General features: G+C 33.7%; 2 protein-coding genes across 2 annotated transcripts; both read right to left on the minus strand.

Annotated features, from left to right (window-relative positions):
* Positions 1-996: 996 nt before the first annotated feature.
* On the minus strand, positions 997-7,227 carry LOC107808300 (oligouridylate-binding protein 1B). The gene is made up of 12 exons (XM_016632811.2): positions 7,010-7,227; positions 5,635-5,687; positions 4,794-4,896; positions 4,567-4,643; positions 4,427-4,488; positions 4,236-4,323; positions 4,003-4,078; positions 3,884-3,914; positions 3,637-3,756; positions 3,388-3,473; positions 1,680-1,856; positions 997-1,508 (listed from the first exon to the last, which is right to left on the minus strand). The coding sequence occupies exons 1-12, from the start codon at positions 7,112-7,114 to the stop codon at positions 1,230-1,232; spliced, it is 1,257 nt and encodes a 418-aa protein (XP_016488297.1). The 5' UTR covers positions 7,115-7,227; the 3' UTR covers positions 997-1,229.
* Positions 7,228-11,499: 4,272 nt separating this feature from the next.
* LOC107808301 (jasmonate ZIM domain-containing protein 1) lies at positions 11,500-14,062 on the minus strand. The gene is made up of 5 exons (XM_016632812.2): positions 13,726-14,062; positions 13,253-13,421; positions 12,250-12,743; positions 11,929-11,986; positions 11,500-11,833 (listed from the first exon to the last, which is right to left on the minus strand). Exons 1-5 carry the CDS (start codon positions 13,886-13,888, stop codon positions 11,710-11,712), a joined length of 1,008 nt encoding a protein of 335 aa, XP_016488298.1. The 5' UTR covers positions 13,889-14,062; the 3' UTR covers positions 11,500-11,709.
* Between the last annotated feature and the right edge of the window lie 3,382 nt (positions 14,063-17,444).

Genomic DNA, 17,444 nt, shown 5'->3' on the forward strand with positions numbered 1-17,444 from the left:
ACAGACTCTGATAAAGCTCCGATCAAGAAGAAATAAAATTGTATACCACACCTTCCCTCATGGGAGAACCGAGCAAGGTACTCAACCTTAGGAAAGGGTCTTTAATGTGAATTGCGAACAACACACAAGGGTTAGGCGCCTACAGACTCTGATAAAGCTCCGATCAAGAAGAAAGAAAATTGTATACCACACATTCCCTCATGGGAGAACCGAGCAAGGTACTCAACCTTAGGAATCGCGAAAAACACACAAGGGTTGGTATTGATTGAAACATAATCTGAATAGGAGAACAAGTCTAAAATTGTGGTATGAAAAATCAGCCTTCCCAATGATATGTTACTCCCTCCATCCCAATTTATGTGGCACTATTTGCCTCGACATGGAGTATTAGAAAGAAAGGTAAGACTTCTAAAATTGTGATCTAAAATAAGCCTCAAACATTTGTGTGTTTAAAGATCATCTCATTAAAGTTAACCAAGTTAAAATGAAAAGTTTGAAATTAAACTGTTTCTTAGGACAAACTAAAAAGAAAAAAAGTGCCATATAAACTGGAACGGATGGAGTAAGTTAATGTGCGCTGAATCCACACATTATGCATTGCATATCTACTGCGAACCAAAGTGCTGCAGCAAAATAGCGATATTGGATATTCAAGGATAAGAAAAAGCCTCAATTTCCTAATCCCAAGCAATGATGCTGCATTCCTACAAAGGATGGATCAGCCACAGGCGAAAGTTCTTAGCCGAATCCACAAGAGACCTTTTGGCCCCTCTCTCTCCACAGCTTCACAAATCATGTATAATCAAAGATCATTTTTGCAACTACTTATTATGCAGTATGCTAATAATGATATCACGGCTATAACTAAGAGTTCTCTCTTAAGAGTACTGAAAGTTCAGAGAGATACGAGGCGCGCCCAAACTGTTAAGGGGTAACCATTAAATGGAAAACAGCGAGTTACCAAGCAGACCTCTAACAGAATCGTAACGAACCCTGTGACTAAAAGAGATTGCTCCAATAGTTGCATCAAAGTTCCAAAAACATGCCATAACACAACTAGAATAATGGTGCAAACGCTGCAGTATACACTCACCCTACTAAATCAAAGACACAAAATGCGCAGCTTATGGGTATTCATACACGTGAGAACCACATTACCAACCCGTAATATTAAAAACAAAGCATAAGAGAACCTAGACTTCGTATGCCAAAAGCCAAATTTCTACACATCACTGATAATACATGAGCTGCTGGGCAGCAACATTCTGGAAACCACCATCATATATAGCCTGGCTTGCTCCAGAGGCACCCATTCCCATTGATGCTTGCTTCAGAGGATGTTGACCTTGGGGTTGCATGAGGGAATGGACACCAGCCATCCTGCTCAAAGCTAGCTGCCGTTCATAAGCCAAAAGGTCAGTCGCAGAGAGGGCTAATGGTGCAGCGGCTGGCGGTGGGAGAGGATTCGTGGCTGTTCCAGGTGGAGTTGGTTTGTTACCCCAAGAACACTGGAAATACACACACCATTAAGTCGAGCTCAAAAATTTTGATCAAATAAAATTGGTTAGTAAGATCAGTATCATCCTATATTTAGCAAAAGAACATATCAGAATCCAATACAGTGACTTGCAAAGCAACTGTAATACTAGAAAAGGCCACCTTCAGATAGAATGATGTACCTTAATCTGTCTACCACACAGAATTGATTGAGCATTTCCCATTTGAATCGCCAAAGCTGCCTCATCATGGGTGCTGTATCTCACAAAACCAAATCCTTTATCACGTTGAACCCGAACTTCCTCTATCACTCCTGCACCAAGGCCATAAAAGTGGCGATGGAGATCGAGTTGTGTCACCTGAAACAAATGAAAGTAAAAGGGCTAAGTCCTTCCAAAAGCACAAAGGCACTTCAGGACCTGAGCAGGGACAAAGGGCAAAGGCACCCTGTGGTTTACTTAGAGGTGTTTAACGGGCGGGCTGGGACGGGTTGTACACAAAAAAAAAAAACAGCCCGGCGGGCTGAATTAGCGGGCTGTTAGCGGGTTGTACTTTTTTGGGGTTTTTTGGTCCGTCCGGGTTCGGGCTTAGCGGGCTGGACCGGGCCGGGCTATTTTTTTTAAAAAAAATTATTTTTTCTTATTCAATGTTATTGATACTTAAGTGTTTGCAAACTTTTAAGGCTTAGAATTAAACTTTGAAGTTTAAAGTTTAAAATTTTAAATTTTAAAATTGAAATTTGAAAGTAAGTGGCTACAAAAAATTATTTAATAAGACCAATAGGCAATATCTAAGGATCAAGCTCCGAAGGCTTTCATTTGATATTTTTATTGAATAATATATAATACTTCAAATTAAGTTGCAAGTTCTTTTTTGATTTTTTTATTTTTGAACTTGCAAATTAAAAGTTTACAACAATTATAAAAAATAAGAAATAGTACATCAGAAACTGAACTTGAAGGAATATTTGTATCTACAGCAGAAGAAGCATCAACAATGTTAGCATAATAATTATATAATGTTTCTAAATGTTTATGTAGATCAGAAATACAAGTGTCAATATCAGGAGTTTCAGTTGGTTCAATATCCATATAAGAATATAAAACACTGATTAATTGGCGACAAGTGGCCATTTTGATAGAAGGGTTTAAAATAGCACCAATTAGGTAAATAGGGGAAATTGGGTAGAAATATTTTTTAAACTTATCTAGCATAGATTCAACAACAGAAGTATATCCTTCTTTCTTCTTCAAATTATGTAGTAAAAGAGAAATTTCAGCAATATGAACTAAACCATTTGCAATAGTAGGATAATAAGCTCCAGAAAACTCAAGTGTAGCCACATAAAATTTTTTGTAAAAATTTTACAACATCTTCACAATGACATCCCAAGTTCTAGATGTTAACAAACGGCTAGGATTGGTACAATGAGAATTAGCAACTTCAATTATAGGCATTCTATATTTATAACAACATTTTAAGAATAAATAAATATAATTTCACCTAGTAACTATTTATTCAGGCATGAGTCTTGGTTTTAGTCCATAGTGTACACATTTTTCTTTAAATGCATTTAATCTTGCACTTCTATTATCTCCTTAATACCAGGTTGAACCGGGCTGTAGCCCGTTAAAAACCTATTAACGGGTTAGCGGGCTTAGCGGGTTCCGGTGCACCGGTATGAAAAAACTGTTCATTTGAAACCCGCTCCCCGCCCAACCCGTCCCAGCCCGCCCCAATGCTACAGTACCGGGCTGACCCGGGCTGATCGGGACTGAACCGGGCTGTAAACGGGTTAGCCTGGCCCGATTAACAGGTATAGGTTTACTCCTAAAAGGTCACACTATTATCATTTTCTGACGGGCAGAAAAGTGAGTGAGAATATCTTACCAGAGGAGCAAGATTACCCACATAAACAGTTGTATATTGTGGGTTGTTTTCAGGAGCATCGCCGTTTTCTGGCTCTTTACCCTCTTCTGCAACAGGAAAAAGGCATTCATTAAGAAGGCCAGAATCAATTTCAAGAACTAAACCCTCTGAAACCAGCCATCTTCCAAACAAAACCGGAAACAAGCTATTGGATAATTCTCTCTGCCAAATTTAAGGACTTGTCTTTAAGGTTCAGAAAATTGTCCACACCTGATGATCCATGAGTTAATTCCACGATACTTTTGGCGTCTGATCCTTGCTTGTCGTCATTCGCATTGGCACCTTTTGTGGCCCAGTTACAACGTATCTGTCTACTACCAAGCCATTTCCCTTATAGCAAAATAAAGATAAAGGGTAAAATAAGACCTTCTAGCTCTCAATTGCTCTGAAATAATCCAACTTGTGCATAAATCAGTAAAAAGGTAACTGAATACAGAGAACTTCTGTGTTAACTTACCAGTTAAATCATTGATTGCACTTTGAGCATCCTGAATAAAAGCAATAAGATTAAATGGGAACAAAGCTGTGCATCACCCGAGAGATAAATTTTGAAACTAAATGCAGATAAAACGATACCTGTTGATTGCGGAAAGAAACAAATCCAAAACCCCTAGAACGCCCGGTCGTCTGATCCCACATTACCTTAGCATCACTATCCGATAGGAAGGGACAATTAGCCACGATATATACACATTTGAGTACACAATAATTATTTTCTGTTACGTGTATTTGACACTTTCTAAGTAAATATATATTAACCATGACAGGGCACCTTCTTAGGGAGGCATCCAGGAGGAGGAGATACTTACGAGCAACTAGGGTAAACAGAGAAGCAAGCAAACAACATGGCATCAGTAACTTCTGGGCTCAAATCGCCAACAAATATATTGAAGTGGCCTGCAAAAAGAAGAATATCATACTACACAAATTCACAAACTTCATAATGGGCCAAATGCGAAGTCAAGAATTGCACTTGTACAAAAACAGAAACTGAACGCACCTGAAGTATCCTCCCTCTGTCCACTGGCATAGGCCCAATTAACTTTGATAGGCTGCCCAAACCTAAAAATAAAAAGGTATGAGCCACAGTGAAAAGGAAAGAGGCCTACAGTAAAGCACAAAGCTAACGAGCCTACTCACAGGTGCCTTCCATTGTGAGTAGCTATAGCAAGTTCAGCTGATCCTCGGTCATAGTAATGAACAAAACCATAAGATGACTGCACGAGACAAAGCTATGTCAATTAGAGAATCATATGAAAAGAAAAATGCCTAGAAAACACAAGGAGAAGAAAAGGAAGCACCTATAGAACATAGTAAATGTAGCCACAGAAAATGTTGGCAAAGTTGCATGAAGAGAAAAGATGTACCTTGTCCTTCCTTACAAGTTTGCACCCTTCAACCGGACCAGTACATGAAAAAAGTTCCTGAAGAAGAGTTTCGCCCACCTGTGGATGAATATTCCCAACATACCTGCATTTTATCAGAAAAGAAGAAACTAGGAAATCATAAAAAAGAAAAAAGAACAAAAGAAGAAAAGAAGAAATAATTGAATCTATAAGGACTTCCTCCAGTAATTAAATCACAACAGTATGCATATTAACTTGCCACCAAATTCTATGTTGTTTGGATACGAGTGTGGGCACCCGACACAGGTGTGGATTTAGAAGTTGGATTCTTCATCACCTAAATCTTATGATTCAGGGACACAGATAGGAATAAGGCTATGGGTGTTAAGACACAACCAATAAATGTATATTACCAGATATATAAGTAGGTATTACAATTAATTGAAGTTATTAAATTAAAGCTAGTATAATTAAATTCTTTGTGAACACTTATCTCGTATAATAGCAAAGTGTTCTAGTACTTTATGCAAACACAAAATCCAACCAAATACCCGATCAACCTATACTTCTTGGCTACTGGTGTATTCAAAGCACCCAAGTTAGGTTGAAAAAATCCAGTGTGGATCCCACACCCACACCCAAATCACCAAGAACTTTGAAAGAATCCGAGCGACATAGCTAAATCATGACCGTAATTATGTAAAAATCAAGACAGGCAAATGTAAACGGGAAAGCAATGGCAGAATATAACGGCAAACTGAAGCACATAAAAAACATCAGTTAATAAGAAACGCTTCGCAAGTTCCATGAAGTCTAGCAGAGGAAAACGCAAACAAGATATGATCCAAAAAATAACACTCACACACTGCGGCATGTACTTGGATCAAACCCAGGAGGTAGATTTCCACTTGGTATCTGCAACAAATTACATACAAATAAAATTAGAGTAAAATAAAAAAAATATAAAACCACGTCAGAAATCCCAGGAACAGCATCCAGGAAAGTACCTAGTAAAAGAAAAGAGAGTAGATAAACATTCCAAGTAAAAGTTGTTGTATCCTTTCGTCAATCTTTATTGACAGTTTCCCTCAAATACCCAGCACTACCCCATCCACTCACCAACCCCCCCTTTTCTTTTTCCCTTTTTTGGCTTCATTCTCTGAAGCTGCATAATTCCCCTACTATATTAAGAGCTGTTTACAAGCTTCATACTTGACTAACAAGCCGCTTTGCTAAAGAAAGATAGCTCCCCAACTAAAAAAATATCTATTTGAACATACCCTACATGGCAACTCAAAAAAGAAAACAGTTTCAGAAGCAATGAAATGCATAAACTCTCGATGCCCCAAGAAGCCAGGTTTAAATTCAAGACAACCTTATTTTGCATTTTCTTAGTGTAAAGTTGTTAAAATAAGGAAAAGTGTAAACTCATGGGTCATAAATAACTGCGTGTGATAAATTAAGTAACATTAAGCAATTCAGTTAATTACTAAACTGTAATAAAACTAAGAGGATAAACCTTTAGAACTGCAAGTGATTAGATAGGAAAAGAAATTCTTTGGTACTTTTGATATAGTTATTAGGTAGGAGTAGAACAAAATGTCAAAGATTAGAATGTAGAACATTAACAACTGTTGCCAAAGAAGATAGATTTCTTGCACTCTTGCATATGGTTTTTTCATAAAACGAAATTTTGAGCAGCCAAGAGTGTGGTCTCGTGGTCAATGAGGTGGGAGTAGAATCATAAGAGTTCAAATCCCAGCGGAGGTAAAAAAAATATATATAACATGTGATTTCTTTCCATGTCTAAGCCTTGATGAGCTGAGTTACGGTACCTGTGCTAGTGTAGGGGCCACTAACAGGTACCTGATGTAGGAGCGGAGGTGCTCACAAACCAGCCCTGACACCACCGCCATTAAGAAAAACGAAAATGGAAGAAAAAAATCTATAAAGCAGCCAATAGTACAACATACTCCGAACCCTAAGTTTCTATCAGGTCAAAACAACAACATAATATTAAGGAAACAAAAAGGTTCGCTTCAAGTTTGTTCAACAAAACACAAAATACAATGACCTTGACCCCTAAAATCACTAGACCTCAAATCCCATTAATTCGACGGTAATAAAACCTAGACGGCTAGAACGATCAACGTAATGATAAACGAAATATGAACAAATTAACGAAAATACACTCAAATAAACGAAAACGTGAAAAATTTTAAAAACCAGAAAGGAACCTGAGGAGCAGCTAAGAGGCCAGGGTGATAAAGGGATTGTTGTTGAAGCAGAGCTTGTTGCATCAAGGCTGCTTGCTGTTCTTGCTTTAACCTCTGATTCAGCATTTTCTTAACCACTTGATCGAGATCGGACGATGATAGAGTTTCCGGTAACCGGACGGTGAAAGCGTAAGAAGAAAAAGAAAAAAGAAAAAGAAAGGAAAAAAAGAGAAATAAATGGTCTAGAAAATAAGCTAGTAGAGTGTTATTTATAGAAGAACAAGGCTTATTAGAACGACCCGCTAACTTTTTGGGCTAAAATAAGATTGTCTAGATGTGGGCTGGACCAATTTTTGTTGTTGTTGAACTCTATTGTTTCGGCCCGGATTTATTCAATTTCTTGTTGGGCCCAACACCGGTATCTATTTCGGCCGCTTACTTGTAGCTCTCTTGTTGGGCTCTCGTAGCTCAGTTGGTTAGAGCATTTATTTAGTTAGTGGAGATCTTGAGTTCGACCCTCAATAAGAATATTTTATTTTGATGTATTTTATGTATTCGTCTTGGTTGTATTCGTCATTAGTATATACCCCTATATACAGTCGATACATTGTATCCTTTGTATACACCTTACAATTGCGCGAACGAATACAGTGGATACATATTGTATTTGTCGTGCAAACGAATACAGTTGATACATGTTGTATTCGTTGCGTGTTTGAATACAAGTGATACAAACTGGTAACAATTAAACAGTAGCTACAAATGGTAATTAGGCAAACTATAATTACTAGGCTCTAAAATATAGTGTTTTATGAAAGAAAAAAAAAACCTCTTAAGAAAAATGTGCTTATTATTATAAGAAAAATTAAATTATGATCTTCGTATCAAATGCTTAATGACATATTCAATGACATATTTTTCTTCACTTTCCATGCCTATATAAAAATATTGTAATAGATAGGAAAACATACATAATTGAAGAATAAAATCTCTTCCTTCTCTCTATCTCCATTTCTTGTTCATATTTTACTAAATTGCTTTTATTTCATAACAACATTTCTTGTTCATGTTTTACTAAATTATTTTTATTTCATAACACTTATATTTTTATTTCACTAGCCGGAGGAGACAACTTTTATGTCATAGAAGAGGTGATGCGCAATACTTTCGGAATCTTTTTCAATCAAAAAAAAGGGGGAAAGTGTACTTTTCACTATCTCTATTATTCTTCTACATGTTTGTTTTATTCTAGTTATATAAAATCTAAGAGTTAATTGTGTCATGTTGTAATGTGTTACTATAGATTTTTATCACGTTTGTTGGTAATTTGTCGTTGTAGACTTATGCCATGTTGTAACTTAGTTGAGACCGAAGAATAAAGTGTTTTATGAAAAAACCTCTTAAGAAAAATGTGCTTATTGTTATAAGAAAAATCAAATTATGATCTTCATATCAAATGCTTAATGACATATTCAATGACATATTTTTCTTCACTTTCCATGCCTATATAAAAATATTGTAATAGATAAAAAAATATACATAATTGAAGAATAAAATCTCTTCCTTCTCTCTATTTCTATTTCTTGTTCATGTTTTACTAAATTGCTTTTATTTCATAACAATATTTCTTGTTCATGTTTTACTAAATTGCTTTTATTTCATAACACTTATATTTTTATTTCACTAACCGGAGGAGACAACTTTTATGTCATAGAAGAGGTGATGCGCAATACTTTCAGAGTCTTTTTCGATCAAAAGAAGGGGAAAAAGGTACTTTTCACTATCTCTATTATTCTTCTACATGTTTGTTTTATTCGTGTTTTATAAAATCTAAGAGTTAATTGTGTCACGTTGTAATATGTTACTATAGATTTTTATCACGTTTGTTGGTAATTTGTCATTGTAGACTTATGCCATGTTGTAATTTAGTTAAGACCGAAGAATAAAGTATTTTATGAAAAAACCTCTTAAGAAAAATGTGCTTATTGTTATAACAAAAATCAAATTATGATCTTCATATCAAATGCTTAATGACATATTCAATGACATATTTTTTTTTACTTTCATGCCTATATAAAAATATTGTAATAAATAGGAAAACATACATAATTGAAGAATAAAATCTCTTCCTTCTCTTTATCTCCATTTCTTGTTCATGTTTTACTAAATTGCTTTTATTTCATAACAACATTTCTTTTTCATGTTTTACTAAATTATTTTTATTTCATAACACTTATATTTTTATTTCACTAACCGGAGGAGACAACTTTTATGTCATGGAAGAGGTGATGCGCAATACTTTCGGAGTCTTTTTCGATCAAAAGAAGGGGAAAAAAGGTATTTTTCACTATCTCTATTATTCTTCTACATGTTTGTTTTATTCGTGTTATATAAAATCTAAGAGTTAATTGTGTCACATTGTAATGTGTTACTATAGATTTTTATCACGTTTGTTGGTAATTTGTCGTTGTAGACTTATGCCATGTTGTAACTTAGTTGAGACCGAAGAATAAAGTGTTTTATGAAAAAACCTCTTAAGAAAAATGTGCTTATTATTATAACAAAAATCAAATTATGATCTTCATCTCAAATGCTTAATGACATATTCAATGATATATTTTTCTTCACTTTTCATGCCTATATAAAAACATTGTAATAGATAGGAAAACATACATAATTGAAGAATAAAATCTCTTCATTCTCTCTATCTCAATTTCTTGTTCATGTTTTATTAAATTACTTTTATTTCATAACACTTATATTTTTATTTCACTAACCGGAGGAGACAACTTTTATGTCATAGAAGAGGTGATGCGCAATACTTTCGGAGTCTTTTTCGATCAAAAGAATTGAAAAAAAAGATACTTTTCACTATCTCTATTATTCTTCTACATGTTTGTTTTATTCGTGTTATATAAAATCTAAGAGTTAATTGTGTCACGTTGTAATGTGTTACTATAGATTTTTATCACGTTTGTTGGTAATTTGTCGTTGTAGACTTATGCCATGTTGTAACTTAGTTGAGACCGAAGAATAATTGTTTTTTATTTTTAAATTGTTACTTATGAACCTTCTTCATTGCCCCTCCCCTTTCCCTCCTCGAGCCTCTGATCTTCCGAAAACAGTCTCTTTGTCTTCTTAAAGGAATGTGTAAGGTATGCGTATACTCTACCATCTCCAGACCTCACTTGTAAAATTACACTGGATTGTTGTTGTACTTATGAACCTTCTTCCCAAGTGCAAAAAGAGAAGTAAAGAAATCACTCGTTTGATCCTTTTTAGAGGGATGGGCGGTTCAAGCACATGCGGGGCCTAAGGCCAAAATTTAATATGAGACCTAAATTTTTAAAAGGAAGTTTTAAGATATATTTTTTATTTGAAATCTAATCTTCCCGCTTTTTGAGATATAAAGTTGTTAATAATCTTTTTTATAATCTATTTTTTCTAATAATTCTTTTTCAATTGATATTATAGACAACTCATTTAGTCTTTCTTAAGATATTGTTGATTTTAGATAAGATATTATAGAGCAATAGAAATATAGAACTATTGGAAGCTTAAAAGTATTGTTGAACACTTAAACTAATAAAATCTTGGAGAAAGAATGTGAGTAAGAACAATAAAGAGAAAGACAAAATATGTAGAAGTTTTGAAATATGAAGAGATTGGGAAAAAGAAAGATTGATTTGAGTAAATTAAGAAAAGGGAAATAAAAAATTTACACGTTAGCTAATAAATGAGTAAAAATTAAAAAATCGGAACGTTTACCCAATTTTAAGTAAGTCAAATTATTACTTTATTTATAAATATATAAAGAGTTTTCTTTCTTTTTATATTAAAAACTCTACTTTTGTATTAAAACTACTAAATACTAGTTTTTAAACACCTATAAATCTATTAATTTTTAAAATTAGGGCCCCAAATTTGGGGCCTAAGACATAAGCCTTATCTGTTATAATATTGATTAGAGCGGGCCTTGTTAAGAGGTATCACGTCTCATCACCTCACCAACCCTATCTTAGTTACTATTCCCTTTTTTCTTCAGTGGACCAAATATCTGCTAGAAAAGATATTTTTGAATTCTCTACTCTCAAAAGTCAAACATTTCGTAAATTTCAAGACTTTCTCTCGAAGATTTTTTCGCTAAACGTTAGGTTGGCAACGAACGAAAATTGTATGCCAAGCTCAACGAAGATAAAAGTACTGTTACAGATGACTGAGAATTTGATACGAAAAATATTTTCCAAAAATGTTCAAAGTATTTCCCAAAAAAGAGAACAATCCGTCACTCTTTAAAATTTAGAAACAATTTCAAATAGATTAACGGGCGCCCCTGGAAATGAGCCACAAATTGTTAGCTCTTTGGAAATGCTAACAACTTAATTAAGTAAGACTTGGAAATAGTAAGACTTCTCAAAAATAATAAGTACCACAAATGTAATAATACTGAGAAGATTCAAAGAAAATATAACGCCTTCGTGAAGGAAAAACGTGAAAAATGAGAAATCAAATAATTAAATAAACATGCTATTTAAATAATGGAAAAGTCAAAACATTAGGTTGGCAATAAGTAATAATTAATACATAAAGATGATCTGTAAGCTAAGCTTTGCTGGAAAAATTTCTTGAAATCACTGATCTAAATAATATTCTATACTATCTTTACTTTATCCAATCGCCAACCAAAAAGGTTCATGGAATTGCAACTGTGAGACTGTTTACTATAACTTGAAATTGAGATCAAGCTGATCTTCGCAATCCTTTGAAGATGATTCCCCATTATTATTTGAAGATAATGGTAACGGATTATTATGTACAACTTGGTATGGCGCTCTAGCCGTTGCCCTAAACACCAGGAAAAATAATGTAAAGGAAATAAGTCAGAATTTCGGCGAAATGCTAAGGTAATAAAAACAAACAATTTTGCTTAAATTGCTTACCTATCTTTCCTCTTCTCAAGAAACCTATGTAGTGATGATCTTCTTGCAATAGGTAGCTCTGAGAAACCAAACATATAATGCATATGAGAAGCAGTCTTAGAAAATTCTCTTTCCGTTTAAAAAAAGTATGTAACACATTTCTACATTTGAAAACTCTTTTGACATAAATTTCACATTTTACCCTTAACAAAATAATCTGATAGCCATAAAAATGTGACCACAAGAGTATTTTTGGTAGGTGGCAAAAGTCGGTCAATCTCTTTTGTATCCAGCTAAATACTGTCATATAAAATGAAACAGAGAAAGAAATTAGATGCTCACCAGAGCTGCTAGTTCCAGGTGTCTGTGACTCAGTTTGCTGATGTTGTTCCGGCTGTTTTTGCGGTGCAGAAGAAGTTGATCCTGGTTTAAGCTGATCAGTTTTACTAGTACTAGAAACATGGACTAGCTGCTGGTGCTGTACTTGCGATGTAGCAGAACTAGACCCTGGCTTAAGCTGGTCATTTTTATTACTATAAGAAGCATGAATTTGCTGCTGCTTTTGTTGTTGTGGTGCAATAGAAACTGTACTTGGTTTAAGCTGATGATCAGTTTTATTACATGTCAAAGAAGCAGTGGCAGCAGCAGCAGCAGATGTGTTAATTTTGTCGATGGTTGTAGTATGAAAAGTGCCAAATGAACTCTGAGGGCATCCTTTACTAGCCAATAACATCACTGCTCTAGCTTTGTCAGCTGGAAAATCATCAAATACTATCACTTTACCATCATAGAACATAGTCAATTGTGCTGCCTTAGGCTCCTTTGGTGCCTCTTTGCTGTAAAAGGAAACCAACATAAATAAAACATGTGACATTAGCACCTCCTATGTTAAATCGTGCGCACTAATAGCTTGTTTGGCCAAGCTTCAAAAATCGGTCTATTTTGAAAAGATTTTTTTAAAAAGTATTTTTCTCAAAAGTGCTTTGAATGAGAATCAATTTATGTTTGACTAATTAATTTGAAAGTAATTCTAAGCATCAATTAGTGTTTGACCAAATTTTTAAAAACTACTTCTAGTATATTTTCTCAAAATACTTTTCAAAAAAGTACTTTGGCTGGCTATAAACTACTTTTTTTCTGGTTCTACTCTACTCAAAATATTTTTTTTATGTTAAAAGCTTGGTCAAACATTTGACCAAAAAAAAAAGTATTTTTTGCTTCGGAGAAGCGTGACCAATCAGGCTATAACTATGGGAGAAAAAATTTACAAAGACAAATAACCATACGTAAGCCTGAAAATTAAGCCGATTACATGTTACAACAGGTAAAGATACACGAGACAAACCTCGTGCTGGGCTCATTTACGGCCACCTCCATATCTCTAGAAAACTCTGTTGCAGCACGCTGAAGAACGGGATCTGTGGATTTTTGTTCTTGTTCTTTAGTTTCAATAGAGGGTTTTTCCATAATTGTCAATAAATCCATAGTTGCAGCTTCTGTAACATCACTTTTACCTGGAAAAAGAGCACAGTACAAGTGAGAACTTAGATCTCTTTGGGAGCAATATTTAATTCATTACAGATTTGGACTTCATTTGCTCCTTCTAAAACATCTTAAATTCAACATTTTTTCCAATTAAAAAATACCAGATCCTCCTGGTACACAGGTACAGTACCCCCCCAAAATAAAATATTCAATCCACATATTACCAAATTTAGATGATTAGAATTACGCGGAGAAAAGAATTCTATATATGGAAACTCCATAAATGAACTAGATTATTTCAAATATTTTCAATTAAGTGGTGAAGATTATTACCTGAGATTTCAGATTTTCCAGCAATTCCGAGATTCAGATCTCTAATAGTAGCTTTTCCTTTAATAAACTGACTCAATAAATTACAAGTCTGCACGAAATTCCATCTCTCCGGCGCCTTACCGTGTCTTCTGCCGCCGTCAAAAGAATTTTTCGAATTTGACATGTTTTAAAAAAAAAACCCCAAAAATTCTACAATTTTGCAACTGAACAAGTTGTTCTGTTTATTCAGAAACTTTGAGCTAGAAAAGGAAAAATAAAGGCTCTACTTATTTCTGCTCTAATCTATTTCTGGTGTACAATAAAAAAGGAAATAAGAGGAGGAACATGTGAATGTAATGGTGTAGATGATAAGGTTGTAGGGTAGATGAAGGAAATTACTACACGCTTAGCTATTTTGGTGTTGTGAAAAATCCATCGCCATCACACAGCATGTTGGATAGACTTTTTCAACTTTCCATTAAACACGTTTTAATTGTTTCGGAAAAAATAATAAAATACTCAAATAATAATACTTTATAGGAAATGGAGGGAAAGGAAAAGGAAAAGAAAAAGAAAAAGGACTGTGTGGAGTAGAGGAATTCAAAGATAATGGTCGGCAGTGGGGGCTGGAAAGTTAGAACGTTAGAGTGCCTCTGGAAACACGTGCTTAAAATTCGAGATTTGTAGATTCTACCAGATCTTATTATTAAGGCGAGCCCTTCTGCTTCTCGGATTTAGCACTTTCCCCCTTCGTAGATAAGAACATTTACAATTTAACCATACTGTTATAAATAAAATTATATTTAAGATAAATGTCTATATTTTAAAGAGATTTTAGGGTTTGTTACTCGGTGGCTAAGTCATTTTTTTCCTATAAATAGATGGGTTCTATATCAATTGTAATTCATCTCAATCAATAAAAATTTTCTCTCTACTTTTCTCTATAACTCTTCTTCTTCTTTTATTGTTTTATAACACGTTATCAGCATGAGACTCTAACCAATTGAGTAAAGACATCTGCTTTGGTCACCATGCTTTGGGATAAGTGCATGGTGCTCAACTTGTACATAATATTGAGTATAGCGATTGTCAATTGATCCATGAACTTCCTTCGAAAATAAATTCTGAATTTAAGGTAAGTATTTTACCTTATTTTTCTCTTTTAAATTCTTGAAATTCTATGATTTGATTTTAAATACAAGCAAAGATAGTAAATTTTGATTATAACTCTAATAGAGTTTGTAAGAAATTATAACCACCCGAAGTGGTAAAATTTCTATGTCTTCACATGATCAAAGTCATGTATGATCGTGAGCACAAGAAGTGAAAATCCGTCCCATTGAATTTGCTTCATTCTCGTTCCCTTAAGAAAATATAGTAGCAATATGCAATAAGTCTGAAAGAAGACAAAATTATTACCGTGAATGTATCAATGGATGTGGACGTGGCAATTGACGAAATTATAATCGTCATCATTGTGGTAATGAGAATAATAATTATTCTCAAAATAATCCTTCACTCTGTGAAAGTAATGTTTGTCATTTGTTTGACATGAGATTTTGTAAAGCATATATAGATGATTATTGTTCATTCATGATGTGAATGTGACAACATCTGATTTATGAATACATATTCATTCTTGGAAGAATATGAACGTGCTAGTGTTAGTGGATTATCACACTAATATCTAGAAAGATGTTTGAGATGATGGCATGAATGGTCATTGATCACGTACCTATTGTGATTACGCCAAAATATTATGGCAATGTGATTATTACAGGGCAAAAGTAATAGAAGCAACATATCTTGCCTACAATGAATTTGACCATACTGGTATAACTTTCTCCTTGAAAGAGATATTCACCATATGGATATTGATGAATAAGTGATAGTACAAAATTAATTGAAAGCTCTAGAAGAGCCAATTATACTATTTTGAAGAAATAAAATTGATTATCAATAAGGTATGGTACCGTAGTAAGTCTCAAAGAAACGTATTGAGTTTCTAAAGTATTCGTGAAAGTGATTGGTTATATTAAGACTATAAATAAAGGAAAAATTTAATATCTTCTATTACTATAACTTGTAGCGGGATAATATGTTTGTGAAAAGCTACTCGCGTTATTCTCCAGTTTGTATTACACAAATAAAAGAATGAAACAATAAAATAGAAGTTTATTAATATAAAAACTCATATTATAATAAATTTGGAGTTTATTCATAATTGTACGCGTCATGGTGTAAACCTAAAGTTTATCAATATTAATAATTGATCCAGTTGGTATAATTGGTTTAGTCATGTTAATTTAATTATGATGTGCAAAAATAAAAAAGAATTCATATGGGTAAATATTAAAGAACTATAAAATTATTTATGAAGTCTCTTATGTTGCTTGTTCTCATTAATTAATAGACCAACTAAAATTAGGATTGAATCCCATGAATGCTGAAAATATCAAAGGTGAATGTGGGCTCATTCACCTGCCATATATACCACATAAAATGCATCTATGAGATGGTTACATGTGCGATTATTATTAACCCATAACCTGGTATTTGCGAGATAACTTGCTCAATAATTTAATTTAAAGCATAATTTTCAGATTTTCTATTCAAGACAGTTCATCTTGATAAGTTGGTTTACATCACAGTTGATTTAGCAAAATGATATATTAAGTGCCTCCACTTAATAGCTAAATTATTGCTTATGAGAATAAAGTCATCTATATCAGTTGATATACGTTATATACGAAAGTATATTACACTCTCCCCTCACAAGTGGTGCAAGGTCAGGAATCAAATAATTCCATCTTATTATTATCAATGTGCGGTGTATATTTTAATTAACACCATAAAGCACAGAGATGGAATTTCAAGGTTGAGGAAGCAAATTGATTTTTCTAACATGAGGGGGAGACTGGATAAAAGTTGAGAAAAAATTACTTGAAATGAATTATCATTTGTACCTCTAGATCTTCGAATAAGATAATATGAACTTCAAGTTCATAAAAGATAATTTATCTGCAATAATTGCGAAGCATGCCAGACGCATTTTCTTACCTAAAGAAAGTAACTATATTCTCATTGAAAATACTCATATTAGAATAAGTCCTAGAAGGACAAAGTCTATGATACACTTAAAGCTTATAGACAAATCGATTTCAAATAAAATTCTTGATAAAGAAGATGAACAAATGATCATAATAAGGAAGCAAGTGATCTAGAAGATCACATGACATAACACTTCATAAAATCTCATGAGAGGTTCAGGTACTTGAAAATATAAAGGAAGAGATCTCTATGTTATGTCTTTATGAAAAAAAGGAGGTTGGAACCGATATAAAATGTTCGTCGACTACATCTATAATAGCACTAAGTATAGATGAGGATATTATGTTTGTCGAATACAGACACAAAAATATTGGCCAAATGGAAGTGACACAATTTGAATAGAATTGGTTTCATATGAAGGACATATAGTTTTGGACATGTAGTTCAAACATTTAAAAGTATAAAGTCAACAAAGTGTGCAATCACTTTTATCTATCTTATATGTCTAGCATGACATGAAAACTTGATATGCATCTAAACTCTATTTATATAGCTTATATGAAAATCCTTGAAAGATTTAAATCGCTTAAAGCACATATAATTCTTGGTCCTGAAGTACCACATCCTAAGTGCAATTTGTGCACATATGTATATTGCTATAACTATAAGCATGATAATGTGATAGCGAG

The sequence above is a fragment of the Nicotiana tabacum genome, chromosome 4 (assembly GCF_000715075.1).
Source record: "Nicotiana tabacum cultivar K326 chromosome 4, ASM71507v2, whole genome shotgun sequence".
In the NCBI taxonomy this organism is placed as follows: Eukaryota; Viridiplantae; Streptophyta; class Magnoliopsida; order Solanales; family Solanaceae; genus Nicotiana; species Nicotiana tabacum.

Excerpts from the sequence above, each read along its gene's own strand:
- LOC107808300 (XM_016632811.2), bottom strand. The coding sequence starts at position 7,114 with ATGCTGAATCAGAGGTTAAAGCAAGAACAGCAAGCAGCCTTGATGCAA. Across the intron at positions 4,644-4,793 it reads AACTTGTAAGGAAGGACAAG|TCATCTTATGGTTTTGTTCA; the intron begins GTACATCTTTTC and ends TGTCTCGTGCAG. Across the intron at positions 3,915-4,002 it reads TTTCTTTCCGCAATCAACAG|GATGCTCAAAGTGCAATCAA; the intron begins GTATCGTTTTAT and ends GCTTTTATTCAG.
- LOC107808301 (XM_016632812.2), bottom strand. The coding sequence starts at position 13,888 with ATGTCAAATTCGAAAAATTCTTTTGACGGCGGCAGAAGACACGGTAAG. Across the intron at positions 12,744-13,252 it reads GTAAATGAGCCCAGCACGAG|CAAAGAGGCACCAAAGGAGC; the intron begins GTTTGTCTCGTG and ends TTCCTTTTACAG. Across the intron at positions 11,987-12,249 it reads ACCTGGAACTAGCAGCTCTG|AGCTACCTATTGCAAGAAGA; the intron begins GTGAGCATCTAA and ends TTGGTTTCTCAG.